The sequence below is a fragment of the Chaetodon auriga genome, chromosome 22 (assembly GCF_051107435.1).
Source record: "Chaetodon auriga isolate fChaAug3 chromosome 22, fChaAug3.hap1, whole genome shotgun sequence".
NCBI classification, from domain to species: Eukaryota; Metazoa; Chordata; class Actinopteri; order Chaetodontiformes; family Chaetodontidae; genus Chaetodon; species Chaetodon auriga.
The window spans coordinates 5493641-5516773 of NC_135095.1; the positions used below are offsets into that span (position 1 = coordinate 5493641).

The 23133-nt window shown below is 43.1% G+C and overlaps 1 protein-coding gene across 3 annotated transcripts in view; it reads right to left on the reverse strand.

Moving 5' to 3' along the window:
• Window positions 1–21352, reverse strand: part of arid2 (AT-rich interactive domain 2) — a 33119-nt gene extending 11767 nt beyond the window's left edge. The window contains exons 1-10 of one of the 3 annotated variants that reach the window (XM_076722173.1): window positions 21335–21352; window positions 21008–21193; window positions 20792–20885; window positions 19766–19863; window positions 9978–10111; window positions 3880–4098; window positions 3506–3573; window positions 2627–2696; window positions 1947–2197; window positions 30–126 (exon numbers count right to left, since the gene is read on the reverse strand). In XM_076722173.1, the coding sequence (XP_076578288.1) occupies window positions 30–126; window positions 1947–2197; window positions 2627–2696; window positions 3506–3573; window positions 3880–4098; window positions 9978–10111; window positions 19766–19863; window positions 20792–20885; window positions 21008–21099 (1123 nt within the window). In that variant the 5' untranslated portion in view covers window positions 21100–21193; window positions 21335–21352. Of the gene's footprint in view, window positions 1–29; window positions 127–1946; window positions 2198–2626; window positions 2697–3505; window positions 3574–3879; window positions 4099–9977; window positions 10112–19765; window positions 19864–20791; window positions 20886–21007; window positions 21230–21334 lie in introns of those variants that run through there. The other 2 variants (XM_076722175.1, XM_076722172.1) reach the window with 2 other exon arrangements.
• Window positions 21353–23133: the final 1781 nt, after the last annotated feature.

The following is a 23133-nucleotide window of genomic DNA, read 5'->3' on the forward strand; positions in this document are numbered from 1 at the left end:
AAGTCAGCATAATAAGTAAGAAAACTCACCTCTCATTTTGAGAAACCTGTCCCTGGACATCAAGCATTTGGTGATGGTGTGAAAGATCAGATGAGTCGTCCGAAAGTCAACCGGATCCAGCTGGAGCTGCAAGAAGTCAGATAAGATTTATTCAACGATCCCCCCTGTCCAGAAAGCAAGAATGGCAACGCTGATTATAAATATTACAACCTGCTTCTCACATTCAAACTGCTCTGACAATGAGAGACACACGAACTTGAATAATAACTGCACTGAAGCGATAAAAGCATGGCTTGTTGCTATATTTGTAAGCAGCCAGAAGCAAAACACAGTACTTCCATCATGCCATTAATGATTTGTGTTCTGAGTCACAACACATACACAAGTAAAAAAAAAAAAGACAGTCTAGTAGTATTTATATTATTTACATTTCCAAAAAGCACTGCAGTATCATATCTGAAGTGTCCTAAAACCAACAATCCAATTCATGGCATCAAAGGCTTAACTGATAATATCAGGGACCTGTGCATAGTTTCTAAAAATAGATCTCTCATCTACATTGATCTCATACCAATACATGTGATATTAAAAATGAAGCGAGCACATGTATTGTACTCACTGCCACAATGTCAATGTCACAAAGCATTCTCAACATCTCTATTTCTACATTTTTATCGTGTTGGCCTAGAAGGTCTAAGTTTAGTGCATATATGTAGCTGCTTGAACATGTGATCATTTACCTTAGGCAAATTAATATGAAACATTATTCCGAAAAACAGACCACTTGGAAGTGACATAACACACCATTTGGCAGACATCGCCATTTCTTCCCTAATGAACCTTGCAGTCATGTCTGTTTTTGAACAGGAACCAATCATTTCATTATCAATTCATAGATAGTGGACGAAGATAACGCAAGCTTCTTAGCCAGCGAGCCATCGTGCTGTCAACACATCTGATCTGCACAAATCCTCACCAACCTAGAGAAAGCTAAGAGTTACTAACGGCTAGTAAGCATGTTTTCATATTAACAGCAGATGCTCCCTAAACAGCTTAATAAGAACAACTGCTTCAACCTCCCCCCTTAGTTACTGTTGCTGTGCCTTCAAGCTTTCTGTTCTGGCGGAGCACATGTGCAGTTTACAATAATAACGATGGCACAGATTTCAGACAGATGTAGACAAAAGCGTGCTTCTCATTTCGAGAAGACAACCATTGATTTTGCCAGCAGAAATAATGATGGCAGATTCTATCAGCTACAGGCAGCTAGCTCATTAAGCTAACAACAGCTCTATGGATTCATTGAAAACTACGCGCTAGTCCAAAACTTGTACATAAACTATAACCCCACAAACTAATGTATTCTAGTTCATTAACAATGTGCTCCTTGGCCTTGGGAAAAACAGTTTCTACTGTAGCTAGTGAGCTACTTAGCCAGCCATGTGAGCGTTTGCTGCTTACATTAGAGCAGACCAACACAGTTTAATTCACTCCAATTCATTCAAGCATCACTTGTACTACAGCCTAATGCACACTACTTCAACAGGTGGAGAAATCCAAAGCTCGACAGGCTTGCCGTGCCTAGTTACTGTTGCTATGCTGCCAGTGGACAGTCACTCTACAGGGGAGGGGTTTGGCAAACGGTCATTTTAATCTGTTCAGACCGCTGCGCTTCAGAACACTACACAGTTTACAAGTTTTCTTTGGCACTTCTCAGGCTGTTTTTGGAGAAGAGATGATGGTTAAAGACAAAGCAGTTTATTGTGTCACAGTAACCTACATTTGGGAACAAGTCTTCCTCACCAGGCACTTCACTCTTACTTCATTACTGGTCTGACCCAAATTCATACATCAGTTTTTTAAAAGGCTGTTATATAAAGTCACGACGGTTATTTTGACTCTGCCAAGCCCAGAACGAGAGCCCCGAACAGGAATACTTGACCAACCTCAGCAGCCACGTTGCCCAACGTGTCAAGTCCAAGCTGTCGGAGTGAGATGAGGTTACAGTGGGCACAGAGCAAAAGGAAGCGCAGGCACGTTCGGTTGGCTGCCAGCAGCTTGACGTTGGCCTCCTCGAAGGAGAGGTTTCGCAGGATAACGGCAATCTGCAGCACCCGCTGGGCCTCCATGTCACTGATACCCGGGTTCCGCGGCGGGTGGAAGAGGCTCTGCCAGTGCTCCTCACACGTCGTACCATCTGCAAAGAGAACAGAGCAGGAACAAATTAAAGCTCCATGCCAGATGGAGGTGTGGGCTTGCGTTGTGAGGATCTTTGTGGATCACAAGCTACAAGAAAAGATAACCTGACATAATTCTAAAATAGCGTGTTGCTTTGCGTTGTCATTTATGGACTTTAGCTTCTACTTATTACAAATCTTTTCTAAAGGGAATGTGAAATAATTATTGTATGCAAGGATGGGACTTTGGGTTTGAAGGAGAAAAAGGAGTTAAAAACACAGAACTCTCTCGCAGGTATTACACAAGGAAAGCTGAAAAGGAATTCACAGTAAACAAAGTCTGCACTCTTGAGCATGTCATGGCATTTTAGGTGTCAAACATACCGTGGGAGCACACAGGAGTGTACCCTTTTATTGCTTTCTGTGGCTTTTATGCCAAGCGTGTTTACCTTGTGCTGGGTTGCTCTTGTCCCAGATCAGCTCCCTGACTTCAGCGTCCTCCACCACCTCCTTCCAGAACTGCAGAAGAGCAGCAGCTGTTAGCGGTGCATTTGAAATGACGCTAATAATTCAACTGCAGCCAAATTGAGCTCTATTAACTTAAAACAGAGTGCGCCACGATGCAATTTGACCGCGACGGTTTGATCTGAGCTTCAGCTAGCTGTTATGCTAGTAGCAGTCAATGTAGCCTTGAGCTGCCAGCCTTGAGCAGAGATGAGGAGCGGGCTGCGGGGATATGGTAAACTCACTCTGCGGACTTTGATGTGGCAGAGTTGCCCTTTAATCTCACACTAGCACACTATGCAGTTTACAACTGTTAACAAATCTTTGGAAATTCTTTCTTGCTCTATGTTATTAAGACAATCTGAGTGGGAGACCAGTCCTCCCTTGGATTACAGATCAAAGCCTTTTTAACTGGATAGAAATTGTCCTTGAGAAAGATGCTGGACTTCTACTGGCTGACCTCTGTACTCCCTGAAGGACGAGTAGCCACAAAAATGCAGGATAAATTAAATACATTATTTTTGAGTCATGACTTTACTTTCAAGTATGTCTCTTAAATTGAGTGAGATCAAAGTGAATTGACCTCTGTTTGGTTTTTAAAGACGCCTCAGAGAAAACTGCTCTCTGAGGTTCCTCTGTAGGGATGTACCGCTGTATTCTGCCAATCCACGCACTGTAGAGCATGAAACAGATGCTCCGTGGCTTCTTAGTGAAAGCAGAGCCTAATATCTACATATACTGGCCAAATCAGGAGATATATATTTAGTAGACAACTTCCAGGAGACAGAACAGGTCACACAAATAAAACTTTTTTTAAACTTTACCCTGACAAAGTCCCGGGAGGTTTTCTCCTTCCAGTCCGTTCCGAATACCCCGGAGAAGCTGCCTAGCGCTACAAAGGCACAATGGAGGGTTAGAGCAGAGCATCAGTGTTTCAGTTCAGTATTATTTGTCTCTATTCACTTGTTCTCCCGTTCCCCCCCCTGATAAATTATGTTTCAGAAGTGTCACGAGCAGAGAACACTTGATCCTCGAGCAAAGAGGTGGAAAAAGGAGGCAGTGAATCATGAGTTTTCACCCCAGAATAAATGCAATTCTGCAGGGCTGAACAATTAAAATGAAAACTAGGCTTGCCTCAATAAAGTCAGGATTACAATCTCAACTAAAGAGCACAAACTGAGTGCGACTGGGAACGTACAGTCGTCGAAGACGCCGGCGTGGGCCAGCAGCAACGTGACCAGTTTGGGGTCCTTGTCCAGCTGCATGGCGTGCTTGCTCTCGTTGGAAAGCAGAGTGCAAACATTAACAGCGAAGTCCACTTCGTTAGGTAGGCCCGAAAGGAGGGAGAGCACCAGTTTGTTGTAGTCACACGGTGGAACGAAATCCGTAGACAGTCCATAGCTTTGGCGGAGATAGTCTGGAAAAGACAAGATATCTCAGAGTCACTATATACAGTGTGTTAAGAAGGTTGTCTCTGAAGGAGAGACAGAAGAAATGAAGCAGGGCAAGACAAACAACACTTGGGCAGTGACTATAGAGGAGTTTGGCTTTTAAAAGTTATCACTGCAACGTGTGAATATTGCAAGAGGATCGCTGCAGAGTAAGAGGAAAGCCTTTGCTTGCCCTAGTTTGTGGTACTGTTGCCTGTGCGCACCTCCAACCAGTTTAACTCAAATTTATTTTTCCTTAACTGAGTTTAAGCAAACCAAATGGGGCATGAAGCTGTTCAGTGAAAGCCGTCTCTGGTTCAGATTAGTTTGATGAGCCATGCCTTGTCTCACTGAGGAACACGGACGTTCTCTAACTTTTAATTGTGTTTGTCTCTGACTCAGTCAACCTCCATGATGGGCTTTTTGTAATTAAAAGACTTCTAATCCCGACTACTTGGGGAACCCTGTGTGTGGGGAAAGAATCATGACTTGAATGTTAGTCGGTAGCTCTAAATGACAGATGATCCAGTCTGTGAAAGTGCAATCATTGTGTCAACAAAAGACTTAAGTTCCCTCCCACCCTATGCTTTGATTTTCTGCCATCCATCATTTTGTGTGCATAGGTGTCATTTTTCCATACAGTGAATATTTCAATTTGGTGCAGGATCTTTGTAGACCGCTGCCCCTGGAAACCAATCATAAAGCAGACAGGAGTCCTGCTGAGTGAATTTGATTTCCATGCTGAAAAGGTTTGTGCAGGCAAATGCAATTCTGCCAAGTTGCTATTACAGCAGCAACAGCTCCTTTCAAAACCTGCCCGTCTCTGCTCGTCCTCCGACACCTGCAGCGAGCCAGTGCTGAACAGAAGTGCGACGGACTGATGTTCGACATTCCATTTGACAGACAAGGCTTTCTGAGTGGAGTGAATTAAAAGCTGTCGCAGGCCTGCAACCAAAACACGACGAGACAACGGGGCAGACCAAAGCTCAGTGAGAGATTTCCAGACCAACTGTCAAATAATTAACCATCGCTGAGCCTGCCAAGCCAGCATAGCATGGTTTCAGCGTGGTTGTTCGACTACATCACGGTTACATTTCAATTCAGAGCCTGGGACACAGAGACTACTATATCAGCTGATATTAGCTTAATGCAGACATATTGAGATCAGTGAGTATTTCAGCTAATAAGTACCAAGAAAATGTAGTACAGAAGTGCCAAGCCAAGTAGGTTTCAGACCCAGTGTCACCCTTAACACAGTGTGTGCATGAGAGAAGCTGATTTGTAACCTGTAAACGTCTCAGTCAGTCTTCCAGCTTCTCAAATATGAGGATAAGACACTGCTATTAGTTACTTCTAAAAGTAAACTGAATCTTTGCCTTTTGGACTGTTTCCCAGTTTCTCCATCATCACACTGGACATCAACGGCAGAACGAGTTTCCTCTGACTCCGTAAACATTAACAGCTAACCTCGTAGCTAACAATGCTGAATCGACAAGAAGGCTGTCAGCTGACACCTCTGATCTTGTGTTTCTAGAGTAATGTGTTTATGCGGACATGTAAGGATTTGTGTCTTAAAGCGAGTTTTGCGAAATGTTCTCCCCGGAGAGCGCAGGGAGCTTCCATTTAAATCAAATACTGTATGTATATCGTTTAGCATTTTGTCTCCGCCACAGAAACACAAGGTGACTGCTAAAGCGTCATAAAGTTGTCTGACATTCATTGACTTCAATTAGTTATTGGCTTGATTAATGGTTTACAGTCTAAAAATGTTTGTATTGATAACAGAGTGGCTGATCAGGCTAATTATCAGCTAATTGTACTCAATTTCTAACCACAGTATGCAGTAGAGGGTTGCATGTGTGCATGTTTTCAAACATCTTTCCGAGACATGATGGGTTTATTGATGACTCCTGATGAAACGTGAAAGCTCAGCATTCTCATTGCCCTTTTGAGTTTCCCTTTGATAAGTGACATAAACATTTATTACCCCAGAAACAGCTAGCATTTCTCTGTATAATGTGACCTCCTCCTTCTGTCAGCTGCTGTGTATCCAGGAGAGACTAGTAGTCACTTAATCTTTTATCTTCATGTACGTTTTCATTTACTTTGAAAATAATTCCAATGATACCATGGCAGCCAGGTTACAAGCAGAAAGAAAAAAAGAAAATATATCTAGAAGCAAATTGCATTGGGTAAGTTGTTACCGTTGCTATCTATATAAGATCAGGTATTTTGGCATAAAACCGCACATTTTGAATTTAAGAAGTATGTATGAAGTATGAAGTATCCTGTGTCATGAATCCATGCCTTGCATCTACAGCAAAACAAATTTCAGCAGGCTAATATGATTTTAATTGTGGACACGTACCAATATGGCAGCAGTTAGCGTGGAATTTTGGGAAGTGGTGTTGGACGTATGGACAAACAAGTGCACAAACCCTCACCTCAGACAAACATTTTAAAACAATGGTGTCAACACACTGGTGCTACTGCAGTAATTTCGTTCATCACACAGACTGATTTTTCTGTAGCACATGCGACATATGTCTCTCTGTACAGCCCTGTGAAACTATGGCATTGTCTGATGATGACAGCCCAACAGAGAGGGATGTCAAACAGCCATAAGGAATGACCTGGAGCAGAGATACACGTTTATAGTTTACGTTTACAGAGATACAGTGTTTCTTGGCTGTCCCTGGAACCTCTGTCCCTAGCGTTGGGGTATTTTCCACTGCAGGTGTTATACAGGGCACACCCCCATTTAAAATTAATGGTTTTAGCCCCTGCACACATGCTAAAACCAATGATAATAAGCTTTCCAAGGGAGTAAAATTGCTAAGTCAACTGTTGGGGGAAACCACCGTATTCTTTAATATCTGACTCATCTGGGTAGTGAAAGAGAAAAACTTCCAACCCACAGACAAAGTTTGCCGCTGTTGGTCGTGTGCCTTTTCCCACCCCGGTCATGTTTTGGAGTCCATTAGCTCAGCAGGCAGAGGGCTGACTGGTAGAGAAAAGAGCCCGCCACTAAAAGGCTGGAGGCTCTAATCTAAACTGAGGTTGAGGGAAAACCAACAAGTGCTTCCTCCTTCCCTTCATCAATAACTGCTGTCAGGACAGTCAATTTACCTCAGAGAGCAGCACAGCAGTCAACACTCCAACACTGTGAGTCTAATGGACAGCTCGCATTCACTGCGAGTGAGCGGGGTTGGACAATACAGACAAGAGGTTGGCCTTGGCAAGTTGTGCAAAAACATTTACTATAAAGCATGTGGTTACTCAGATGCTGGTCTTTCAGCATGAAAGCAACAGCATGCTTGGGTTTAAAAGATTATTAGTCAATGCTTAGGTGTGTGTGGGCACAAAAAAAAAGGTGCCGACAATTACTGCAAACGCAAGCTTCATAGCCTTGGTTCAAACACAGCAGCGCTTGGCAAGATGAAAACTAAATTAAATGAGTCACTGGGTAATAAAAGTGATGAATGTGAAGTACAGTAAGTACACTCGTGAACTGGTCAAACGGCAGAGAGCTTGGCCATGACAGGGGCCCTCTTGGTATTTAAATGCAAAACACTTAACAGACATTCCTACTGTCCGAAACTTTGCAGTCATTGCTGTGTGAGGCAGAATTAATTAAACAGCCTGATGAGGCAATAGGGGTGTCCAATAGTTGGTGTTGTAGCTCAATAGCGCCTGCATCATGAGATTATAAATAAACAGAACAACCTGACCACAAGAAAGCAAAAATATAGAATATGTGCGATCAGATGACAAAAAAAAAATCTCACAAAAAGAACATTACTTCTGAGGCGAGATTATGCATCAAATTGCTCAGTTTGCAGATGAGACAGTTGGTAGGCCAGCTTTAACGGGTTAAAGAAATAAGTCTGCAATTTGGGAGATGTGCTTATCTGCTTTATTGCTGAGACGTCGATGAGAAAATTGATACCACTCATGTCTGAGCAGAAAATATGTAGTTGCTGCTAGCGGTCTGTTAGGTCTGTCCAGAAAACATCTGCTATCATATACACAATATTATTACCAGCCACAGCAGCATAACTGGTGCTGTTTTCACCTTGTGAGACTCTGTGTGTGATAACTACCACTGAGGCTATTTTCAGTACTTTGTCAGGTGTTTATACTGGACAGATTTCGTAAAGGTGTTTAGTTGAGATCAAAATGAAGGTCGAGTTGAAGGTGGGAGTGGTCCGACAATTAGCACAGAGTACTCATTTGATGATGTGTAATGATGGGTCAGAACGTCAACGTGTGGATGGGTATCCCATCGCAAGATGCTCTCTAGTTTCCACTGAAGTCCTACTGATTAGGGTTGAGCGGTTCGATGGTGTATACCACGCGACAGTGACAATGTGTCCGCCGGTAGAGATTTGACAATGTTGTTTCAAACGCGGGAGCTATTCCTTAAGTCATATTTACACACAGTCATTCACAGTGGAATCACTACTACCCTGCTGAACAGTGAGCGAGTGGGCGTGTTGATGACACTGCACGGAGTGTAGCTGCTTGTTACTCTTTTCTGCTTGCCTGTATACGGCCTTCCACTCGTTCGTTGATATTGCGGATACGTCCGTGTAGTATTGATGTCAACACAACAACAATCATCATTACGGCTGAGTCCTCCTCCTCGGGCACCACCCCTTGCCTAAACCAAAACCTAAACCGGTAAGTGAGAACACATCTGACTCAGACGATGAGATTTAGTATGGTATGTTACGGTAATTTGAAACTCTTATGTAACAGAATTTACATAACTATTAAAACAGAATCTCAACATTTTACAGGAGCTTATGTGCCTGACTCTTTCTTGGTTGGGACGGAACCTCCTGCAGCTGCGGTTAGTTGCCTATCAGCTGCTCCCCGCCAAGTAATAGTCTGGAACTTAACCCTGTAAAAATTGCAAATTGTCATTTTAACATTATTTATTTATTTAGGGAGGAAATAAAAGGAAACATGGCATGTTTATTAGAGATTTTCGAGGTGCTGGTAGGTGGAATTTGTTAGTTTTGGACAATGCCAGACAAGTCATGTCCCCCTGTTTCCAGTCTTTATGCTTGGCTTAGCAAACAGGTGGCTGGTTCCATCTTAATATAGAGCGGACAGACATGAGCAGTATCAAACTTCTCATTAAACCCTGAGCAAGAAAATGAATAAGTGACTTACTCCACATGTCACACTATTCCTTTAAAAATCACCACTTTTCCTCAGTCTAGCTCAGGCACCATCATAGCAACAAAACGCAGCCTGCTTGACTACGGCACATGAAGACCTGACACTTTTTTATTAACCACACCACAAGGAATTTTCAAACAGTTGAGCTGAAAACTGTTTCACAAAGGGAACAACAATCAGACAGGCCAAACTCTGCAGCTTGTAACACCATTAGTGGCATTAAATCTATCAGAACCTTCGTCAAAACTTCCAATAAACATATTTCCTTCCTCATCAAATTCTTGTGAAATGAACCCAACCCACTGGAAAACCCTCGGAACAAACAGCTTTTGTCGAGGCCCATTTCTATGCATATGCTTGACCTGTGGGCTGACCAGTTTCCCATGCATCTCACACACAGCTCTGATGAAGTGATGCTTTGCTGTAATCACATCTGCGTGAGGATTAAGTGTTTGAGTTGGCCATGGGGCAGAGAGACGGGATGAACTTCAGAGAGAAAATGAGAAACTGAGTGAGAAAGAAAACAACAAAGTATACAAATAGAAACTCAATCCGTGTACCTGATACAGACGTGACCGAGACAGAGTGAACTTGTGACCACAGACATAGCAAGTAAAAATAAGACGGCTTCTGAATACTAAGTGTGGTGCGCACAAGAAACAAGCTGACTTTCTACCTGATACAATATGTTGCTGGTAGTTGTAAGAGCTGGGAATTGCACCGATTGGAAGAGAGGCTTTGGGATTCCCCGGCTGCGCTTCTTCATCATCCTCGCCGAAGTGGTGGACTTTCTCATACTTCTCCAAGTATCTGCGGAAGAGGAGGAGAGAAAGAAAAATCAGGCAATGAGCCAAGATATGCTTGGTGTGAATTTTGCAGTGAATCTGTGCTCTGCTTTCCTTCCAAGACTTGAGTGACTAAAGATTTATTTTTTAATTATGCAGACACATTTCCCTGTGAGTGCAGAAGCCTTGAAGTGGATGCAGCGTTCTGTCTCTGTGATACTGAGTACAAACTCCTTAACTAGTCACTGGCAGTCCCAGTGTATGCTGAAATGTAAGTGGGAGCAGCTTCTATCAACTAAACACTAAGAACCAGGACTAACAAATGTCCCCCATTACAGGGAAACTGTTTACTCTGTGATACACTCAGCTGCCTCTTTCTCCGGTTTAGCACGACAGCATGAAAAATAAAAATGTCAAAGTGCTCCAGGCTGGCTAAATTTAAAAATCTAATGGCAAAAAGGATTCCATGTATCCTAAATCTTGATAAGCCAGTGATAATGAATCTTTCTTGGATCTCTCGCTCTAAGTCAGGAACCTTTACATAAAGGTTCTATGAATTCACTTGACTTCATACTTGAATCTTATCACATAAAATCTTGAAAGCAAACAATTGCCTCAATTATATGGGGTAAAAAAAATATGCAGCATTAATATGTGAGGATCCTTAATCTGAATTTGTAAATAATTTATGAAGAATAGAAACTTATACTAGTACTAAAACATAACTACAATCTTCTTCCTCCAATGTAAAAGCTGCAGTATGGAAACATTTTCGATTTAACAAAGCTTGACAAAGGCTATATAGTGTGCAAGCTGTGTTGAGTTCACCGGTGTTTGGAGGGGAAACAACCTTTTGTTGATGCCAGACAGAATACTGAAGTGTCACAGCTTTCAATATTTCAATAAGGCTGAAATGAGTCATGCATCTTGCAGCCAGTTCAATCATAAAAGCTCTACACGTGTACATGCTGTCAACAGAATGCAACCTCAAGCAATTAAAACATCACAATAGAAATGAATTCATCCAGTAGCTTAATGGACCAGGACACTAAAAGTGACCTCAGTGAAAAGTCTTCCTTTATCTATTTAATGAAAGTCCAAATTTCAGAACAAGGACCCGCCGTTTCTTTAACCAAACAGGCTTAACAGCTGAAGGAATTTTAATAATTCCATTGTCACCCAGTTAAACTAGGAACTACAAACACATGTGTGTACATAGCATAAGTAGCCTCAGCAGCCATGGCTGAAAGACAGTGTCACCTGTAGGCACCCAAACATCAACAACAGAGAACCAGAGGGAGAAGACTTCACAGTGCCTCCCATACTGTCTGCCCGGTGTGAGAAGCACAGAAACACCACAGCAACAAGCACTTTGACGCAAAGTGGAGACATTTAAAAAATTAAAATCTAACAGAGGACGCAGTGAACTTCAGAATGCATCTGCCACCACAACAGTTTTTTCTTCCAGACTCTTACCTGCTGAAAAGCAAAGTGCTCCATACAGTGTTTAGATCAGGTAAGGATTATTCTGCACGGCAACATATTTCAGAGAATGAGCTGCCCAAAACTTTCCAAACAAATCAATGAATATGACGGAACAGCTCTTGTCGACTTTGGCTGATCAGGGAGGTGGTTCAAACTACTATTAATGCAAATAAGTAAGTGACAGAATCACAGAAACAAGTGAATCTTCGACTGGTGTGATTCTCCATTCTCAAGTTCTTGAGAAGTTTGCGCTTTACTTGGGGGGAAAAAAATCCTCTCCGTGAGCATGCAACTACGACGCCAGGCTTTCTTGAGTTTGATAAACACCTCATAATAATGCGGAGAAATCTTCCGGACAAACAAAAACATACACACACGCAGCAAAATACCTCAGCAGTGATAGTGTGCTGAACCCTGCCTGTGTGGCAGTGAGTCACCGAGCGAGCGCCTGTTTCTGAATGAGGCCCCGCTTGTTCATCGCGGCCAAGGTAATCCCCCATCCGCTGGCTGCTGGGTGACACGCTGGACTATAAATACACTCAGCCTTCATTTGGAGGGAGCGAGAGAGGGAGTGGAGAGCGCAAGAGAGCGGGAGAGATAGGCCCCAGATCCGACTGCAGCGTCATCAACCGCTGTCTGGGTATAAGCAAGAAAAAGGCTGTGGGTGAAGACAGGTGGGGGCATGGGATTGACTGCAGCTGCTCGTGTCTGCACTTCCCCTTTTTCATACATGCGTGATGAGAGGAACATCAGTTCCCTCCCGCTTAAACATGCAACCACCACCCAACAGAAGCCACCACAACCGTCAAAAAAACGAAAAGTGCGTATTATCGCAGCCAAAACCGAGGTGTATTTTCCCTCCAAAATAACTGAAGGGGCACAAAGGGTGGGAAACTGACAAGGCCTGAGGAGTGATGAATAGACAGAGCGGCAGCCACAGCTACTGTCGTTAGTATTATGTTATTTATGGTCATCTGGGTCACACCAGAGCAGATACTCCTGGCTTCAATTACTCTCAGCTGCCTGGCTGCCCAAATGCCCTCAGCGTGTCTGTGTGTGTGGGAGTCGATTGCCCCCTGCTGGACGTGGACGCAGACATGCAAAACACAGCCACTGCCAATTTCTGGACAGAAATGTTTGCTGGGATTTAATAGAGCCAGCTGTCCAGCTCAGGCTGAAGGTGGTTTGCTTTGTCAATAATCAGAAAATAGTGTAAAAGCTGGATCGTTTACAGAACAGACCGTTTGTTCCCTGAAAGCAAACTTAAAGTTAAGTCCTGTCAGCTGACAGTATCCATATCAAAGACATGGGCTCATTGATCCTGAGTGTTTTTCAATTACTGCACTGCAACACTGACCAGTGTGCTCTAATGGTATTCCTGTGACCCATGTCAAAAAGTCTGCTTCACCCATGTGGTCAAAAGCTACACCAATACAACTCAACACCTTGATAAGTGCAAGCATTTCCATTTGAGTTATCTGCCTGGTCAATCTCAATGACACGGTAGCTCAGCGGTTAGGGGCATTTCCTGGGTTCACACTGAGCTTTTTGTTGGACTTTGTATGATTGGTTTTCAGTGCGAAAGCATAGCATCTCCTTGAAAATATACACAGTCACTCAAGTGTATTCTCCCATGGACTGTCATGCCATGTAATTCTAGAAAAGGCTAAAGCCTCAGCTGTAATACATTGGGTTCGGCTGTATCACATTAATTCAATTAATGTGAAACTTTTGTTTTTGCATGTATAACATGTCTTCATCTGTGAAAATTAAGTAAAAACAGCATGTACAAAAACTTTATTTTATACAGTAAACACAGATGATAGCTGCCTACATTAACTGTCAAGTGCTGCACGCTGCTACTTGAGTAGTAAACACCGCTCACTGCAGTGACTGTCATGACTCCAGGTGTAGCCGGATTCCTGGAAGCTAGCTACTCATAGTGGATCAGATCTCAGCCTATACAATGTCCTCATATACACATGGGTTTCTTCTTAGGCCAAAATGATAGAGATGCACTCCTGGACTTCCTACGACACTAGTTCCTACACAATGGCTGGGCAGCATTTAATACGGCGGTGTGAGATGGGCTCAATGCTACTGTACAAACAGGAGAAGCATGCAATGACTACTCCAACAGTCAAAAGGTTCTGTGCAAACTGCCATGTAAAGCCGGCATATCACTACTCAAAAGCAACTATGCACAGCGATCTGAGAGTGAAGCACGCAGCAGAAGGTGAGGACCCATTTACACATCAACAAGCAATGGCTAGCTTTGTCACCTCACAAAGTAAGTTTAATGGCGGACGTGCAAAGCAAACAACAGCTGTCAACTCAAAGACCACAACTTAAGACTTGCTTTCCATCAGCTTTGTTGATGAGTTTTCAGAGTTTGATGGCATTTGTTGAGCCCAAGTTTACAGTCCCCTCATGAAAATCCATTACTGCAAAACTGAATGTCTCTCGCTCCCTCTCTCTCTTTGTGTGTGTGTGTGTGTGGAAGTATGCAGAGGGTAGGATGGAATCTTCGAAGAATGGACAAATAGTTCCCATAAATATCGAGTAGTATTTTTGCTTGAAATGCCACTATAGTTATGTGTAAAATGTACAGAGCAAGTAAAGCGACTCCGCTTTTAGTGAAGCGCTGCGGTCTCCATCACAACCAGAGCAAACATTTCAACTGTATCATCTAATGAAGTGGTAACACCAGATTCAAGTTCCACTGTCAAGTACGAGGCAGATCTGTCCATCCGCTAGTTAGCAAGGAGACTGAGAGAAGGAGATTAGGCTATCAGTGGTGGCCAACAGTGCTGGAGGGCTGGTCAAATTACAGGCCAAAAACACAAAGTCTCAAGAGCCTTCAGATGTTATCTGTGATAGCAAGTTGGCTCTAGCGCTCTTATTTTGTTAAAAGTCTCTTATTACGCTGTATAAAAAGGCAGAAAACAGACAAACACTAGCCAACGCAGCCTCGTCTTTATTCATAACCGGTCGTCATCTGAGCATCTCTAAAGTCTGAGCAGCAGCTAGGATGAGGCGGGGGAATACAAACACAGCTAATGCAGGCCAGATCAAAGGCCACTTCATCCAGATGTTTCAGATGAGCAGGAGAGTCTATCGACATACACAGGAAGCAGAGTACACCCAACAAGCATGATGGCACCCAGAATAATCTCATAACCAGGTGTGAAAATTGACACCCGCCAAGCAGAAAAGGGTAGCAAGATGCGTCTGCGGTGTACAGCTGGGAGAGAGTTCAAGTTTTTGTTTTCCATTTTCTGCCTTAAATAGAAAATATCACATGTTGTCTTCTACTTAATTAAATGACTAATTCGGGTGAGAACTGCCATACGTATGTAATCTGAATATCAAGACTTTTGACACTGCACACAACATTAACCATGCAGCCCGGCCCCATTAACTTCAAGTACTACTTAAGCACATAAATAGACGAGCGGATATTTAAACATCGACAGAGACAGAGGCCTCCAAATGATTTTCGATGCCTGTAAAACATTTTCATTTCGACTTTGTCTACATCTCAATACAATCTAATTAAATGAGAGGAATGCCTTTGTATCAAGCGTGCTTCTGTTGGGTTCCCAGTGCGTTCTCCACACAAGTGGTGGCGTTTCAACTCTGGTGTCCCACATGGCACCGTCTGATATGCAGGCAAGGTCATACATCTTTACGACTGATATAATTATGACATTTTTTCATTAAAACAAACTAATTCAATCAGAATTTGTAGAATCCACTTGCAGCTGGCTGGAAAATAGAGGGAAAAGTATGTCGTGCTCAAATTCTCGTGACAACTAAAATACTGCCTAATTGTTGGGATCGTGAGAATTTGGGGGCCTAAAAGTGGGGTCACACGCTAGTAACAGTTGCGAAACACGTGTCCAACGAGTGTGGCGTTAGCAGAGGATTCATATCAAAAAGTGAAACATTCTGATATTGACTGAGATGAGTGAATCTGTGAGTCTGACTGCACCTGCTTCTCCACATTGCAAACAGTTATGGTGAGAGGTTAAAGTGTGGTATAATTTGCTGTACAGGAAGTAGCATTTTCAGCTCTGAGAAAGACAGATTATTTGGAGGTGGTTGATTCAGCAGAAAGATGTATAGAGTAGAGCAGGTTTCTTTTCTATCCTCACCATGGACAGTAAAAACTGTCCTTGCAGTGGCAATAAGCCGAACTTGGTCATAATGTGGCATGGGTCAAAAGGTGAAAGCTGATTTGTACTTGTACAACAAATGCCACACGACATGACAGGATATCACAAAGCAACATTCTCCCCATTTAATTTGTTAAACAAGGCTGTAGAAAAAAAAAACAATTTGGTCTTTAAAACCTTTCCAACCATGTGTATCCACCTCCTCGTGACAACAGATATAACTGATGTGAACCAACACAGAGGATCAAATGAGCGGTTCCTAGATGTCAGTGCCTCCTGGGCCTTGATTTCCTCCCAATAAGGATGCAGCAGAGAGGGCAAACAAAGGGTGAACCAGGGTATCCATCACCTGACTTGGCTACTGTGTTAAGTGTGCTGCAGTTTGGAAAAGAAGTCAACGACTGTAGCAACACCAGAGGCCTTATTTCAAAACACCTTTCGTTCGCTCTCAAATTACAGCGCTCTCCTTGACAAAGTGCATGGTGTTTTGTGCCTGGTGCATACTAAAAGAACTGATTTTTAAAAAGTAGGAGACCACAAACAAACAGATTTACTCAATTTCTTAACATTTTGATACTAAGAGTGCACACGTCGGGTCATGCCTGCCGGTCAGCTCGCGCTCATTGCCTATTGTGGGTTTCTGTTAAATTCTGTATCACAGGATTTCAAATCATAAATCTAAAACTTGTTTGGTATGTATTATTAATACACAGGATGTGAAATTGGGGGAGAACTTCGATCCAGTCAGAAACCTTATGTCTGTAAAGCCCTCGCACTACAGGATCATTTGGGCAGATTATCTGTTCAGACCAGCCTCAAATCGGGAACACCCCCGCAATTGTTAGGAGGGGCGAATCGGACCCAAAATCTGCCCAATTATCCTCTCGTGTGGTGCCAGCATTACTGAAAAATCAGGACTCTGTTGCCCCACAAGGGTTGAGAGCTTACTGCAAACTACTGCCAAATCATATGAAACTAGTAATGGAAGAGGAAAACCATGGAGATGTGAAATAGTACTGACTGAGAATCATCCAAAGCCGTGTGGCCACAAGTAAACTCGAAGCAGCCATGAGTAACTCTAACCCAATCCACTCAAACACAGTGCACAGATGAAGAACATAAATGTATGTCAAATTATGGAAATGTAAAAGGTAAAAGAAAAAAGGAAAAGGATTCAAGTGTTATCCAAGTTCTTGTAAAACATTCCTCCAATTTTCAAACATTCAAACATTTTCATGGCTGTGGAAACTCAGACCCAGACATTTTTGCCATGTTGATCATTTCATTTCACACTTTCCTTTATATTAGTAATTCTGTTTGACAACATCTTACTGTCTGTTTCACTGATCAATAATTCTCTCACTCTCACACCTGAACACCTGATTTCTATTTTTTTTATATTTCGCTTCAATCTTGCTAATGAAGTGAGCCAAAAACAAAGCTGCATTTCCACCGTGACCTTAGTGTGTCAGTGTGATGCGACGCCAGCGCTTTGATCCAGAGTGTGAATCCTTCCTCCCGTGAAGCTGAAATGAAATCAGCACCATTGGTAGGACTGATGTCAAAGCAGCGCTTCAACAAGTTGAAAACGAGCTGGAAAAATGTTTCTGGCAAGCGTCGCTCACTTATTACCGAGTGACATTCAGATATCAAATAGACGGCAGCAGGAGCTGGCACTGAACTTCGGTGCTGCTTATTACTCTGCTCTGAGTGGGAAGTGCTGACCGGAGAGAGCCACATCATGATCATCCCATTCATTCAAACAGGGAAACTTGGTCAACAGATAAGACCACGTCACAGGTTTGATTCCTGCAGCCACAGGATATCTTTAAGCCTTTCCTACCAACTCATTAGAATTTACTGAAAAATAAAAAGCATCAAGAATCAGCACAGGAGTAGTCAATTAGAAGTTAGGCTTGTTAAAAGCCACAAATACCAAACACCAAGCCAAATTGCTACCCCTTTAAATGTTACTTGACACTGCTTTCAGACATCTAATCATCACCAAGAAAACAGATCTACAGATGCTTTCAGTAACAGCCTTAAAAATGCACACACACCTAAAAAAAAAAAATGCCCAGGCAGCCAGTGGTTACTTATGGCCATTCAACTGGATAATCAAGATTAACACCTGATATTAGCAAACATCCACCCAGCTTAAGTGTCCTTGAGCGAGACACTGAATCTGAAGCAGCTCCAGTGACCACATATCCACTGTGTAACTGGCTGTGACCCCTGATCTGCCTGGATGTGGGAAATGATTACATTATAAGCCCACTTTTGCATAGAAAAACTAAGGGGGGGGGTGAACGTTTAGTTTCTCTATTGTGCTCCATCAGCAAAAAGCAGCATGAGGGAGGCGAGACAGCCTCTCTATTATCAGCCTTGGTTGAGGCAAGACAAGTCTAGCTGCCTGCTGCCTCTGACATCCACGGCACTGAACTGCCTTAGATAAACTTTACAAAGTAGCTCCAACGACTATCGTGACATGAACTGATAGCCAGCATGTCGGTCGACTCAGCCGCTGGGCCTCCACTGCTCATTCATCTTCCTTAAGTCTTGTACAGATAGTCCTGAGTAACACATGAAAATTTTAGGGGTTAAAGAAAAACATTAATGATGTTAATGGCTCCATATGACTTTCTGCTTTGTCTTGTCACTTGCAGAACAAGGCATCGGCCTACTGGTATTAATAAACCACTCTCTGACACGAGACAACAGACACATTAGCTGGCCTAACTGTGTCCTCCGAAAAGTATTATAGAGACTCAACAAATCAGATCGGCGGTTGACTCCCTGTGACAGGTACTTCAGGCATACTCAAAACTAAGCCTGTTAGACAAAGACAAAAGCTGATTTCTGAATGTTAGTGTTTTACTGAGCTGTTGAGATAAAGTTCCCACATAAATCAGATCACAGAAACTCAACACCTTTGCACTATAGCTACTTCCACTCCAAGAACAGGCCTTAACAACTGTCTTGTCAGCTGCCTGAGCTTCCAAGCACACCATTAGAGCAAACTACATGATCGCCTGCTTTACAAAAAAGGCTTCATAAAGTATTCGGTCAAATATGAGGCTGTTTAATAGTGGTTTGTGGCCATTATGGTAATCAGAAAGACCTTGACTGACTTCAGCAGCACTGCCAGCCGACATGTGCCTGAGGTGTCTCTCTCCTGCAGACAAACAATGGAGATGTGAACTTTTCAGGAGCTACAAGTCTCATCAGCTGTGCACAGTTGGTGCTCCAATTGACTTCTACACTTCCAACTTGCCACAGCTTGAATCAAAAGCCAACTTAGTCAAAAAATACCGATAATTAGCCGCTGCTTATGATCTCAACCAAGTGACCTGCAGTTACCTGTAAAATATCCATGAGAAGATACAAGCATTTTTCTACTACAGAGGTGGAATCCCCTGCAGGCAGGTGCTAGTGATGGGAACAATCATTACATGAGGTGGTGGGGAGAAGAAAAGGAGCACAGAGAAAGCAGTAACACCAAAAAACACAAACGCCAGCTGTTGGGGAGAGCTGCATTTACACCAGACTCCCATCACTGGCAGCTGACTGTGCTAAGGCTGAATGCAACACATGTTACAGCACCCAGAGCTGCTCAATCATTAGTGCTATATCAAAAGCAAACACCCTGTGGCTACATCATTTTCAGACAGGAATAACCATCATTAGTTTATAGTATAGGGTCATTACAGACAAATGCCACTTAAGTGAGATCTCAAAAACTACGTCCCTGACTAAATACAGAGGACAGATTTAGCCAGATTATTCTTTTTTATAAGAGACAGATGATTTATGTGGAAGAGCCAACTGATCTACCGTGTCATGACTCATGCACACAACATACAGACCTTGCTTGGCTTGTCACAGTACTGTACTGGTGCTGCTTCCGAGCAGAGGGGAGTGGAGAGGCTAGATCCTGCTGACTGCATCTTAACATTTGTAAACACTTCCCACATGCTACCTGCGAGGAAGAGAGCTGCATGGCCAATGCTACTTACCGAAGGTAGTACTGTTTTAAAGCGAATGCAGCGTTGGAACAACTCCTGGGAAAGTTAAACTCTTCTCCAAGTTCAATCCATTGGTTTTTGTCGGAGACCTGAAAGGGGGAAATGAGTTCGTTAGGTAAAATACGGGCAACAGAAAGAGCGGTTTAGACTGCAGCCATCTGGGTAGCTAACGTTTCACGTTCCCCCAATGAGGCAATATCACAATCCCTAATCAATAACTTTGTCAAACTGCTCAAAATGTGTACAAATACTGAAAAGGATGAATTTATCTGGCAGGACATGAAGTATTTTAGTGTTTGATTAGGAAGCTTAAGCTTGTTATCCGGACATATTTCCATCTGATACATCAGTAAGTAACTGTTATAACTGCCTGACTCCCATTAGGATACTATCGTTACTGTTGAGGCTAGTTAGCACTACAGCTAACAAGCTAACTTGACTTCACCCGTTTTGGCGTTCAAACGTAACGAAGCTAAACTCCAACAAACCGCCTGCATCAGAAAACAAACGCTTCAGCTCACGGCGACCCCTTCGATTTTGGACTAGGTTTCGCTGCCGTTCACTGTATTCACTACATGGGCCTGTGAGGCCTACATTTTGAGATCAGCCATGAAGCCGAAGAAAGATGGCTATGGCGAGAAAGAAAAAAAAATCCAGCTTCCCCTGCGTGAAAACTACCGGTAAAAGCCCGGGCGAAACGCTATGTCCTCCGCGGTGTTTCCCGAGGCCGGGCTCCGTGCCGATAATCGATGTTAAACGTGCCCGCTAATTTTGAGTCGCTCCAACTGCACTCTGACTCCGAGCGGTTGGACTCTCAATTCAAACCACACAACAACACAAGCCACCACATTGCATAGAGATACATGGCAAACTAGCACAAGGCCAACACCGACCCACTAACGTTTGTCCAGAGGGTTACACTTGTCCCGGGTTGCCCACACGGAGTTGTGGAGTGGTCCACCGAGGAGTCCACACAGAGCAGAGTGTGGAGAAAATCCACTTTTAGTTCCCACTCACCTTAGCAAATCCACCTAAAGAGACGACTCTGATATAGAGAGCATTCAGATCCAGCTCTTTCCCACCCACGAAAGGAATCTTCTTGAACGGCGATCTGAGGGAATAACACAAGAAATTAAGGCACATATGTTTAATAACAGTTTTGCCTCGCTCGCAGTCGCATGCAATGAAGATTTAAAGTTGCAATTCTTGGGAATAAAGACGCCCCAATCTCACCCTCTGCTTTGGTGAAATTGCCGCAGCTCGTCCAGGAAAGCCTGTCCTTTCCTTCGCTGATCTAGTAGATTTTTCCCCGTCGAATTTGCCATTGTTTTTGCATGCAAAAACGGTTAAACCCCACTTCAGTCGCTTCTTAAGACACCAAGGATCCCATACTCCGCCGGCGCTCAGTCATTCGCGAAGCTGAGTGTTTAAAAAGTTAAAGAAATAGCTGATAGCAAGAAGAGCGGCAGCTCGCTAATAAAGACTGATGCACACAGAAAGCAAGCCCGATTCAACCCCGGACTAAGTTCCAACGAACAGTCACAAATACGACCGATTTACCGGCAGATTAGAAACGCCATGGCAGAATGTGGAGAATAAATGCTTTTGGTCGCGGTTGTATTCGTTTGGAGTGGTTTGACAGTGTGATACGGACGCAGCTCCGAGGCTATCGCACACACTGTAGAGCGGCAGAGGGATCCAGTTCTCAGACAAAAAGATGTGAAGGCCGCGGAGCCCGGCCTGCCATGCGTGCAGCGCCCTCTGCGGCCACAGGCGGCACTGCATCGTCCAGAGCAGAGCGGGTGCTGGAACAATAGAGACTGTTTTCTTTTTTAGGGACCGTCTGACAACTCGTCTCTGTTTGGAAAACGGGTCAGGAGGTACTTGGAAATGTCCCGTGGGGGGAGGGGATAACACTAATTAACATAGCTCCCTTGTTATCCCAACCAGGCGTGTAATGGAGGGCAACCCCGCATTTTATTCGTAAAATACTATTTTTCCAGTATATTTATAACTGTCTTCCAAATGAACGAAATGAAATCTCATCCAACTGATATTAGTAAAGTGAAGATAGGGTATTTCCATTAGAAAAGAAAAAAACCTGCAACAATTATTAACGTCAATAACACAGCAATATTATAAAATACTATGCAACCACTTACAACCAATCACAGTCTATTGACAATTATTACAACTACAAAATGAGATACAAGGATACATATGTCCATAAGACATAATTCTTTGCAGTAATTAAGAAAACGCATCAGATCAGTACTTCTATGAATACAGAAGTAATTAATATTATTATACTATTATTGACTGGGAGCCATGTGCTTTGTCCGGATTAATGTCTGAAAGCTCAACAAACTGTTCACCACTTCACTGAATATATTTGAAGATATCTGACCATTTATGCACATACAGTTTCTTAAAATTCTTTTTCTGGCATTAGTGATTTTGGACTAGCATACTTGTGTCTCCTGTGATATCACAACAATACAGTGCAACTGGGATGGAAAATTGACAACATGACACAAATTGATTTTTGTTTATCATTATATGTCGTTTGATTTGGCTGAGCTTTTTTGCTGATACTGCAATCCTGTTGGCTTACTTTCAATACACACTGTGATGTATTTGTTAAATCTATTTATGGTGTTTGTTGTAATGTTTTGGTGCTTCACATATGGTCACTACACTACAGTTTTGTTTTGTTTTTTTCATAGTGCAATTTGTTGCTGGAAACCTGTGAACCTTGCGGTAAGCGGCCCCTATCCCTTGCTGACCACTTCAAAACGACTTTTATCTCACGGGATGGTTGAAAATTACTCCTGATCCCTTCTCCCTGTAACTGCCAAGCGGATATCTTCTTGATGGGGTTACATTCAACCATTACACGTACCCCTTTGCTCAATGAAAAACCTGTCACAAAATGGCGGAGACGTACGTTAGCAGACCCCATTTTGAGGAATTGACACTAGACAGCGGAAAAGTGCGTGTCCTCGCGTGTGGTTTTCAAAATAGTGCTCTTCTTTGCAAACAAACTGCGGCACACCCGAGTTCACCTCACGCCTGTTTGGACTCCCCATTCGTCAACCGAATTCTGGGCTAACGAGTCGGTCGTGCGCTAGCTTGTTAGCTTAGCCAACGTTAGCTAACCTAGCAAAATGACCACGAACCTGTTCTGAGCAGCCTGTGTTAATCCAATTACCCGCGGACATCTCACGTTAACAACGAATTTATATACTATTTCGCGTCGTTACCAGTCAATAACAACCACGCAGTGCACCATGTTGTCAGTGAGTCGAGCGCATGCTATACCGACGTCTTACATTAGCGTGCCAGATTCCAGTCCCTCA